The sequence below is a fragment of the Rhagoletis zephyria genome, unplaced genomic scaffold (genome assembly GCF_001687245.7).
Source record: "Rhagoletis zephyria isolate East Lansing unplaced genomic scaffold, Rhagoletis_zephyria_1.1 Rzeph_scaffold_07360, whole genome shotgun sequence".
Lineage (NCBI taxonomy): Eukaryota > Metazoa > Arthropoda > Insecta > Diptera > Tephritidae > Rhagoletis > Rhagoletis zephyria.
The window spans coordinates 16,092-27,905 of NW_016164443.1; the positions used below are offsets into that span (position 1 = coordinate 16,092).

At 34.7% G+C, this 11,814-nt stretch overlaps 1 protein-coding gene across 1 annotated transcript; it reads right to left on the minus strand.

Moving 5' to 3' along the window:
• Positions 1 to 8,706: 8,706 nt before the first annotated feature.
• Positions 8,707 to 11,324, minus strand: Egm (acyl-CoA dehydrogenase family member enigma). The gene is made up of 5 exons (XM_017630087.1): positions 10,685 to 11,324; positions 10,103 to 10,610; positions 9,678 to 9,816; positions 9,436 to 9,621; positions 8,707 to 9,369 (listed from the first exon to the last, which is right to left on the minus strand). Exons 1-5 carry the CDS (start codon positions 11,322 to 11,324, stop codon positions 8,845 to 8,847), a joined length of 1,998 nt encoding a protein of 665 aa, XP_017485576.1. The 3' UTR covers positions 8,707 to 8,844.
• Positions 11,325 to 11,814: the final 490 nt, after the last annotated feature.

Here is an 11,814-nt window from a genome sequence, read left to right on the forward strand (position 1 = left end):
TTCTTCAGAATTGAATGCTCTACAAAAGTGCTCAGTGCGGCGTAATCCTAACTCCCACCAGCGAGGAAGTACGACCTGTACTATACCCAATTCATTCATGAAATTCTCGTTTTTTTGCCTCTATCTCGAAAATAACTCGAGTTCGAATCGCGGTGGAGGCAGTTGTGATTTTCAAATTTTATGAATTTAAATTGTTGCGTGCCGCTTAAAAAATTAAAAGAAAAAGATCAAATTTAACATATAAAAAAAAATAAAAATTAAATTAAATGCAATCTGCAAAAGAAAAGAAAAAACGAAACATATAAAAAAATCTAATAATCAAACATTTTTCTAATAAAAAACTTATTATCCCAGATCTGACCAAAATGGAGCCAGTTCTGAACTAGTTCAAAACTTCTGCAGAGGGGCAAATTGCCACTTCGTAGGACATCGCCATGTTAAAAGAGACAGTTGAAAGCATTTATTTGGGATAGATCAAGAACTAGTACCGTCTCTTTTCAAGCTAGTTCGGCGCTAGTTCTGAGCCAGTTTGATTTGCTGCTGGGTATGTATGTACGATTTACATTTGAATACGGACTTATGTACATATAGATATATACATTCGTAACTTTTATTTCAGTTTATTCGCTCGCTTCTTAACGACGCTTTGCGTTCAACTCGCTGGTATTAAATACCCCATAATTTAGGGTAAAATTTTACGAGCAATCGAGCGGTGTCATTTATTTTCAGCTTATGGCTAAGAGCAGAGTTCAACTTGTACTGTAATTTGTACAACGGGCGTTTCGTTAGAAGTGACAAATGTACACATAAGAACATGAAATATAAATTTAGCTACATGTGTTTGTGTAGGAGTATTTATGTTAAAAATAATAATAATTGTTTGCGTTCCTATTAGATTTGAAAACCAAGTGTAGCAAAGGGATATAGAAATTCCATGGTTTATGTACACATACTTTGATTGCAATTTTTTTTCTTTGTTTTTTACTAAAATTTGGCAAGCACTTTCCGCTAAACTTTTTTAACGGTTTGCTTTTTGTTTTGGGAACTCGAGTAATTTTAAAGGGCAATGCTCTGTGTGGTTGAGATTAGTGTTATTCGGTCATTCAATTACGATTTGAATTGCTTGAGCGATAAACCAGTCATATACATACATATCTATGGCACTCTGCAATATCGACACAATTTAAAATTAAAAAAAATAAAATCCCTTACTATTGTCGAGTGGCTCATGTCTCTAGTCCTGGTATATTCTATGCCTATGGATTATAGACATGAACACCATCAATTTAATAGAATTTTTAAGTGGCAGCCAGTAAGTTATGTTAAGTGGCCATAATCAGACCATAAGAAGTTACCGGTATAAGCTGACGATCTGGTCCAACGACCTACTATGTCGCTTCTCTGATTCGTTCGAGGCGACACCATTACACCTGCCTTGCAAGTGCGAGGCGGTGGCAAGAAGAGGAGTGAGTGAGGTATCTAGGCCAAACTTGGTCAAGTGTTTAAATCATACAATAGCTGACTCATGGAGACCCCTTCACATTTCTGGAAGCTCGGGGGTTGGAACAAATTCAATCTTTTTTTTTAAATTTACCGCCATTTTGGATCCGCCATTTTGAATTTCGAAAAACTGACTTCAGATCACTAATTAGCAACCCCAGAAACCCCCCGCTAACAAGTTCCAACCCATGACAATGCGTAAATCGTTCAGTATCAACGTTTTAATTTTACTAGTCTCTTTTCGAGAGCATACTTTCGGGCACTAGGCCCATTCTAACTGTCCAAGACAGGTATGTAATTAAGGGAATGTTCCCCAATAATACCAGAGTAATTATATGTAAAAAACAAATTTTTAGCTGCATTTTACCATGTCAAGAAAATAAAAAAATTGTGAACATCAGCGTTTTTATAAAAAACCGACCAGCGCGACCTGTAAGAAAACTTTTTTTTTCAAAAAAAACAGGTTTCTCTTTTTATCACAAATAACAATAATTTGAGGTAGCGTTTATGAATTTACAAAAAACAAATTTTTTTTTGAACCACTCTAATGTACATAAATATGTATGAATATGTACATACGTGAATTATTATTATTTTTCGATATCCAACATAAAAATTCGTTTCATACATACACATGTACAAACATAATGCAATTATTGCACCAACAACTCAACCACTTTGCCAATTATCCAGCCATGAAGAAACGAGTGGCCAGTGACGATGACGAAGAGAACGCCAACTCGTTGTCTTAACTCGTGGGCTTATGGCCCCAACATGCGAGTAAGATAAAGCTACTTAGAAAAAATGCATAGAGATGTACATACATACATACATATGTATGTACATTAAGAGGTGAACAATAACACTGTCGGAGAAATAAATGCCGGGAACTGGACGAGTATTATCGTATAAGCTAGCAAGTAACGAGATACTGCTCCAATGCAATTTTTTTAAGAAGCGTGTGAAAATATTACTCTTGTTACATTACTACTACACACATATGTANAACTGACTTCAGATCACTAATTAGCAACCCCAGAAACCCCCCGCTAACAAGTTCCAACCCATGACAATGCGTAAATCGTTCAGTATCAACGTTTTAATTTTACTAGTCTCTTTTCGAGAGCATACTTTCGGGCACTAGGCCCATTCTAACTGTCCAAGACAGGTATGTAATTAAGGGAATGTTCCCCAATAATACCAGAGTAATTATATGTAAAAAACAAATTTTTAGCTGCATTTTACCATGTCAAGAAAATAAAAAAATTGTGAACATCAGCGTTTTTATAAAAAACCGACCAGCGCGACCTGTAAGAAAACTTTTTTTTTCAAAAAAAACAGGTTTCTCTTTTTATCACAAATAACAATAATTTGAGGTAGCGTTTATGAATTTACAAAAAACAAATTTTTTTTTGAACCACTCTAATGTACATAAATATGTATGAATATGTACATACGTGAATTATTATTATTTTTCGATATCCAACATAAAAATTCGTTTCATACATACACATGTACAAACATAATGCAATTATTGCACCAACAACTCAACCACTTTGCCAATTATCCAGCCATGAAGAAACGAGTGGCCAGTGACGATGACGAAGAGAACGCCAACTCGTTGTCTTAACTCGTGGGCTTATGGCCCCAACATGCGAGTAAGATAAAGCTACTTAGAAAAAATGCATAGAGATGTACATACATACATACATATGTATGTACATTAAGAGGTGAACAATAACACTGTCGGAGAAATAAATGCCGGGAACTGGACGAGTATTATCGTATAAGCTAGCAAGTAACGAGATACTGCTCCAATGCAATTTTTTTAAGAAGCGTGTGAAAATATTACTCTTGTTACATTACTACTACACACATATGTACATGTCGTCACCTGAAATGCAAAACGACGTAACAACATCTTAAATAAGTAAAATGGAAAAAGACGTGACTAATATTTTATCTCTTTTTCGTAGAATCAAAAACCGAATTTTGAATTTTTTATTAGTTATGACTTTTTGCATTTCAACGATGATGTTGGTTTCGTCTTTTTGCATTTTAGATGACGATATGTATGTATGTACGTATGGATTGGATTTATATTATACTAGGGATGGTGGGACAAATGGATTGGGTGATTGACTCGGTATTTCCAAACCGGTTTTAGTCGGTTTTTTCCAAATTTTTTTATTTTTTTTTATCATGATTTTTCGAATATAAGATAAAGCGAAGTTTTGCTATCGAAAAAATGGGTTTTTCATCTAGAATATTTATACAACTGCATCTTAAATTCACTGTAAAGTGATATTTTTAATTTTTACATACCTTACTCTTAAATACAATCAAGTTCCCTTCGAAGATTAATTTTTGGTATACGCAAAGCATATTGAACCGCTAGTAGCAGTAGAGCAGCTGTTGCACATTAAAATTAGATCAAATTGATACGAATAATAAAAATGTAGTAGCGATACTTCTGTATGACACGTAGATCATGGATCCACAGTCTTGCTCCTAAAGTTCATATGGAAACCTTCCGCCAGCTTGGATTTTAGGTTTTTTTAAGTGTCTTGCGATTTGCAAGCTTATTTTGGACTTTTCGTCAAAAATGGTTGAATACAAATTTGTAGAGAATTTAATTTTCCACCTTTTTTGTATAGAAAGTTAAAAAAAAAACATTTTTTTTTAATAAAATTCCTAAAATTCTGTAGGACGTATTACAAAGGTTAAGGTCTTAAAATTATCACATTGAAAACAGTGTGGCCTTTTGAAAAATTCAACATGGCGTCTAAACTAACCGTAAATTAGATTATGCTTTATAAATATTGTGCCACCGGAAAACCCAGCACTAAAAAAGAAAAAGTAACAGCAGATTCTTATATAACCTAGAGCATGATTTTAAAAACTTACAAGTAATTTTTAAGCATAAAACAAAACCGACTTCAATTCTCATACAAAAATTTAAGATTATCGTTAATTTCTTCATGATCCAATGATCGGATTTAACCCAAATTAGTATGGGACCACATGTGTGGTAACACCTTTCTTTAAAAAAAAAAATAATTATAGAAATCGGTTAATGTGGTCCAAAGTTATGCGGTAACATACATAAAAAAAAGAAAATATTCCGACGAACTGATAACCTTCTCCCTTTTGTGAAGTCGATTAGAAATGGTGAATCAAATATGGCGGCCAAAAAATTAGAAAAGTCTCTTTCCTCTGAGGTTTTTGTGCCGCTTATTACGAATCTGAGGTCAGGTCGGAAAAACTCAAAATTGCGGAGCGAATTTGGCAGCAAAAAAACTAAAGTCTACCATTTATCACGGAAAAAGTTGAAATGAGTAACATGTAACAGTAAGAATCTGATCTGATTTTAGATTCATAATCAGAGATCTTCAGAACCCTTGATTGTAAAATTTTCGCCTTAATGGATCTGTCATTTTGAGTTTAACCAATCTAACCTCAGATTCGAAATTGGAAGGCAAGGTTAAGATTTTTAGCAACTTACGAAAAAAATAAGAACCGTTTTTTTTTTCAAATCGGATAACTTGAAAACCGATTTTGGAAAAAGTGGAATCATCGAACACCCTATTAAGTATGTATACATATATTTATGTTCTTTGTTCCCTAATAACCTTAACCTAGAATACCACGTTAAATATACATAGTTTATTAACTTTTAATCTTTCCTTATCTTCAGGATAAATAGATACATACCTACTAAACCAATTATGTATTATGTATTTTATTGTAGCCCCTACTTTTCTTTAAAATTGTCTTTAGTTGAGTGTGGTGTGAGGTATGTACAGTCACTCACAGAAGTATTCGTAATTTAGTTTTTTCACAATATTCAAAATGTTTTCCATCATAAATCTTTTTCGTTAATTTTCATTTAAAATATAGCTAATTCTATAACAAAAACCATATAAATCGTTCTTGCAAACTTTGTTCAAAATTCATAAAAATGAATCGAACTTAAAAAAAAGTTCATCAAAATTTCAAACTTTTTATTTAGAATTTAAAAAAAAATTTCTGTATGCAGTTTTGTAGCCCGTTCAATTTTATTGTAATAAAGTGCAAGTTTCAAAGTAGCTAAAAATTACCGCTGATTTTTTAGATTTTTTTTTGTCGAGGGTGTTGCGCATTTGTTTCCATATAAGGCTTGAACAAATCTAAAATTTTTTTAAAAATTCAAAATAAAAAGTTTGAAATTTTGATGAACATTTTTTAAGTTTGATTCATTTTTATGAATTTCGTACAAAGTTTGCAAGAATGATTTATATGGTTTTTGTTAAAGAATGAGCTATATTTTAAATGACATTTTGAATATTGTGAAAAAACTAATTTACGAATACTTACGTGAGTGACTGTATGTATGTACATAGGTCCACTGGGTTATGTGGCAACACTTTTGCCGTTCGCATTTTTCTCGGCTGAAGCTAGCGGCGGCGTAGTCATAGCCGTTTATGGATACACAAAAATTGCCAACACCGGTGTTGTTTTATCTTTATTGTTTTTTTTTTTTGTTTGTTCGTTGCCGTGGTTTTTGTTTTCTGTTTATTCTCATTGTTTGGTTTATTCGTTAACGAATTGTTATTGCAGCAGCAATCATTTATGTATGTTAAAACTTAACAGTGCTGTCAGCGTAAGCAGCGCAAAAATACACAACGGTTTTTAACGAGTTAGCTGCGCTGCAGCGCTGTAAGCTTTACAGATAAACGCACGTCGTAGCGGGGAATGTTAACGTCTTATTTCCGAGGTTTTTTTTGTAATTAAATACATATGTACATACAATTAAATAATTGTTTTTATGAAAACACATGTATTAGCTTACCTTGCTCTTGCTGGTTAACCATTTGAAGACATTCAGTTATAGTAGAAATTAGGTAGGTATGTACATACATATGTGTGTGTATATGGTTTTGTTTGTTTTGCAAAAATATTTAACACTCACAAAGCCTATATTAATAAACTCGCTTTTGCAAGACTATCCGTTTCACAAGTTAGCAAAATATAATAAGCGCAACACACACACATTAGTTGACAGACACTTTTTAATTTGTTTGTGCGCACTCTTTTGTTTAAATTCTTTAAAAGAATTTATTTTAATTGCACACGCGAAATTCTCCGCCTGTTCAACTGAGCCACCGATTCGTATGAGAAAACTTAAAAGAAATCTTGCACCTTCTCTCTCATATGTATAAATTCTCTGTAAATTGATTTTGTTTGAGAACAAGCTGCGCAAACATGTTGCCGGCATTTTGATGTTTTTGTTTCCAAAACATGTTGCGTTGGTATTTTAAGCATTTTTGCAGTTTTTGTGCCGGAAGGGAGGAAGCACAATATTTTAATGAAAAGCAAAAATTCGGGAGTAGTAAACAGATTTGCTATAAATTTCGTAAGAAAATAATACAACTATTTTTAGTGCAAATGTCTGCATCTACTTTTATAAAAAGAATCAGTGAAACGGATTCGGCCAATATATGTATGTACATATGCAATAACAACAAAGACCGAATTGGTTGTTTTCAGCCAGTAAGTAATTTTCTGAGACTTTAAAAAACTGTTCTAATAGTGCCTTTTATTTTTGAAAGAATTGCCCAAAAGAAGAAAACGTGTATGTATGCAAGTACATTAGTGTGAAATCATACAATTAATTATATTTTAAGACTTCCACCAAGATTTTTCAGAAAAATGTTAAGATTTATGTACGTGAGTCTATGGTGGTTTTTGAAAAAAAAAAATCTTTTTAAGAGAAAATTTTATTTATAAGATGAATAGGAAGTATTTTCAATAGGGTCCAGCTCGTGTATGTAAGTCTGAAAATTTTTCTGAAATATTTTGGCGGAATTCTTAAAATAAAATAAATTGTATAATACCTCTAGAAAAAAGTACCGAATTTAATCTGTTTGAGGAGTGATGCGCTCTAATTTACATAGAGACATAAAAATTGGATTTCTAGCATTTAATTTTATGCCATAGCCTCAAAAATTTGGGTTTGACTTCCTGGCCTTTTTTGAATTAAAATATTAATATTAAAATTCGAACCGAAACTATAAAAATAAGTACCTAAGCTTACTAAAAAGCTTTAATATTTCTTAAACTACTATTTGCCGTTGAAGTATTACAACAGCAGTGAAAAGTAGTATTTTTTGTTTTTTTAATTACTTTCTTAGCTTTTTGAAAAGTTATACTTAGAAATTTGCTTTAAACCGTATTTTTTCAAATTGATTTGCTGGCGTACTGTTTACTTGTGTACTGTGATGTAGAAAATAATAAAGTTTTAAAATTTTTCTTATGCTAAACTGAACCTTTTTTTTACATGTATTGAAGTTATGTAGCTGTTATTGGCTTGATTGATGATTTAAAAAGTTATTTATAGAAAGTCGGTTTTGCAGAACTTATCGAGTTTTTAAGCACTTCTTTTTAACTTCAATTCTTTTAGCGTTTGCAACCATTTTTAAAAATTAAAAAAAAAAATTTATCTTCGCTTTTTGTGATCATCTGGTCACACATATGTAGCTAAAAAAAACCTCGCGAAAAACGGCTTTAAAAATGTGAATTTATATATCGCCGAATCAGGCGAAAAGTCGACCTCGTAAAAAAAACGATCCGCGGCAATAACGACACAATTCAAAATTGAAAAACCCCTAAATTTTTTGGAATTTTGAATTGTGCCGTTATTGCAGGGGAGGGGTAATGTACTGCAGTAGAATTTCTCTACTGAGGTTGCGTTGATATCCATAATTGACCCTCGGTCAAATGTCTCCAAAATTTTTTGCTTATTAGCATCTATCGCTAAAGATAGTATTATATATTTGTTGTGTAAAAACTACTATTTGCGAGACATTTGTTCTTGTGGTGGTGAACGCTGGTACCCTCAGTTTAACTACCAAAAAATCATTTTAAATATTTCGCCAATAAAACCTGTGAGAAATGCGAAAAGTGCGGTTTGTGCCCGGGATGAGTCGTAGGATCATAAGATTCTATTATATATACATATGTATGTCCTAGTTATATCCGACAAAAAAAATGTCCCTTTTCTACCCAAATGGGTACGAAAAAAACTAACAAATATTTATCGCCCAATAAGGTTCATTGCTTGAGCATAATCTATTAAGAGAATAATTGAACTTATTGCAGGGAAAATATTTTCATTAATCCTTCTGATGTGAACAAAATTATTCACCACAAATTTTCATACTTCAATTCGTTTTTGAACATTTTATTTACTTTTATGCTCAAAATCATCAGCCAAAAATTATTATACAACTAAGTAATCTGTTAAAATTCTATAGAACAAGCCATATACATATAATTCTATAATGACCGGGTACTTAGAACTTTCTAGTAATTATAAGTAAGCGGATGTACTGGGAAGTATCCTTTACTCCGAATCACTTGCTTAGCTAAACGTTGCAAATTGCTATCGTTATTTACGTATTGTCCATTGAATATTTCGGTGCAAAGAGTGCGCACCTTATCTTGCCCGTGCGAGCACACTGCCGAAGCAAGTACCAATTCATAGTCCGCCAATTGCAAACCAATGCAGTAGGAGCGTGAAGCGCGCGCTATACTTGCAAACATTGCATAAATTGTAGACGCAATATCCGCCACACGTTGCATATCGTGGTGCTTCTCCACTACCTCGGAGCCATAGCGCGTGAGCAGCAGTTCAACACACATCTGAAGACGAGCCACTGAGTGCTCAATACATTGTGCAGCGGGCTCTAACGTTGGATGCACACTTTCGTTTAACCGCATTTTAGTCTTTGGATTATCTATATTGGAGTTTTGTAAGAATTTCCTAAATATGTGGCCGGGATGTAACAATGGGTTGCGTTGCATGCGCACTGTGTCGGAGAGAAGTGTCTGTGAAAAGTGGATGTAAATTTAACAACTACTAGGATTTAGAGCATTTGAAAATATTAAACTTACACCCGCGTGTTGTAAGCCGATGAGCGCGATAAATAAGCGCAAAGTATCCATTGATTCGCCTTGCGTGTAGAGCTGCGCAGCATCGCGGAATAACACTTCGGTTGCCTGGCCGGAAAGTAGTGATTTAGGTCCAATAATATCCATGCTTTTGGAGGCAATTTTAAACAGTTGCGTCAGGCTGAAATACTACAAATGCATGGTTTTTAATAATACCCTAAATTATTTTATTTAAAGTAACCCACTTTCGTAATTGCCGTTTCCAGCGCTACATCGGGTGACGCAAATTCGTCCAATATGCCAGCAGTCATATATATCATGCTTTCAATGGCATATGTGACACATGAAGCTTTCGACAAATGCATTTGCAACATTTCCATATCCCTTAAAAATATAAGTTAAACAAGTAATTTTTAAGCTATAAAAACAACCGACTTCAATTCTCATATAAAAATTAGGGAATACCGTTAACTTCTTCATGATCCAGTGATCGGATCTTAAACAATTTAGTGTGGGAAGTACCACCTTTCCGATAAGAAAAATACAAATTATCCAAAATCGTTTCAGGTGGGCCAAAGTTAGCGCCAACATTAATAAAAAAAAAAATCCGACGATTGAAGTCGATTAATTACTTGGAGGCTAACCGTATATTTAATTAGTTTTTACTTACTTGAGTGACACATTGCATTGCGTGTTTTCGATGCAGTACGTAGTTAAATCATTGACTAACTGCTTGGCCATACACAGTCCCAAGTGCGCATTCCGCAATCGGCTGCTTCGGAGTATTACTTCCGCAACTAGGTTTCCCTCATTCGCCGCGCCTAGCACACTACTAGGCGTCAGGATTACTTGATCAAACTCTACCCGGCGTGTTTGCAAACCTCTGAAACCGATCGTCAAATGTTGTTCGCCCAATTTAACACCTGGAGTGCTACCGTCTACCAAGAAAATAGTTGTACCGCGCCCTGCATCACCTTTGACGCTCAGGCGACGAGTTTGCGCGATGACTAGAAAGAGTGGTGTTGCATCAGTGGTAGCGAAAGGTCCGGTTACTGCATATGCTTTTTGGCCTGACAAACACCACTCGTTAGATTCGGGATGATGTTCGGCGCGTGTGTTAAACAGGTCGGTTTCCGATACATCGTATTCAAATATTGCTTCAACGCCAACGTGTGAACCTGAAATTAATGTTTAGATATGAGAAATTCGGTAAAAACAATTTTTGCTACCAATTAAGCGTTTAAACTCTTACCGTTCACCAATTTTGGTAAGAAACGCTGCTGCTGTTCATTGCTGCCAAGCTCTTTTAATACATCGATTATAACTCGATGTGATAGCAAACCAAGTGCAACATTGGCACAATTGGACTCGGGTTCCGTAGTCATTAAGCTGGCTGTCCAACCCAAGCCTTTGCCTTCAAAATCCGCTGGCACATTAATACCATACAATCCCAACTGCCGCACACTCTCTACCGCTTCAGCGGGTATTTGGCGTGTGCGGTCAATTATAACATTGTTTACTTCATCTGTGAAGAAGTTCTTAAGCGGCAACTTTTCATTCTCAATACGAGTCATTTCTTCACGTTGAATAACCTCCGGATAGCCAAGCATTTCCTTGTCCACCACACCAACAAAAAAATTCTTCACCAGTGGCAAGCGTGAGCGTAATTTGCCTGCAGCTGGTGCAACCTTAATACCTGCGCCAGTGCTTCGGTTTTGGTCGACGGCATCTGTATCTACAGCCGAATTATCACCGCTGATCTTTGCTGAGGATTGACTGTCACGTCCAGAGCTAGTGCTGGTGGCACGTAAATTTTTTCCATTCAAATGTTCCAAGTTTTTACCATAATTTTGTTGCACAATTCGATGCAGTGTGGGGCGGAGACGTAACATTTTGAGCACAATCTTGAAGAAATATCCGGCTGTAGAGCAAATGACAGTACATACGCTAATGACAATCAGCTGATTTATGACTACTGCAGAGGTCGTAAAACTGTTGTATGAAAGGAATTTAATTTTGGTCCCTAACCAGTGTTGCCGTGCGAGTTGACGATTTTGTCGTCATTTTGAAGACTGTTACTGCCATAACGATTTTACGATTTTTGTGGTGGTTACACAGACTACTAAAAATTTCACTGTAAACACCTCTTGAGAGTTTACCATTTCTACTAATACATAATTGTCGTATGGAAATTATATATGTGGCAGCTCTAATAGTAGTTATCGCTAAGTAGTTTTATTCTTTGTCTCATCACTATTTGTGTGGTTTTTGTCGGTCAAATGCGTAATTTTGGCGTTGAGACGTTGGGTACTGGTGAGTTCTTTAGCAAAGCTTGTAAGTATATGGCCATTTTACGTGGTTGGCATCACTGGTCCCAAATCG

Excerpts from the sequence above, each read along its gene's own strand:
- Egm (XM_017630087.1), bottom strand. The coding sequence starts at position 11,324 with ATGTTACGTCTCCGCCCCACACTGCATCGAATTGTGCAACAAAATTAT. Across the intron at positions 10,611-10,684 it reads CTTACCAAAATTGGTGAACG|GTTCACACGTTGGCGTTGAA; the intron begins GTAAGAGTTTAA and ends CATTAATTTCAG. Across the intron at positions 9,370-9,435 it reads TCGGCTTACAACACGCGGGT|ACACTTCTCTCCGACACAGT; the intron begins GTAAGTTTAATA and ends CACTTTTCACAG.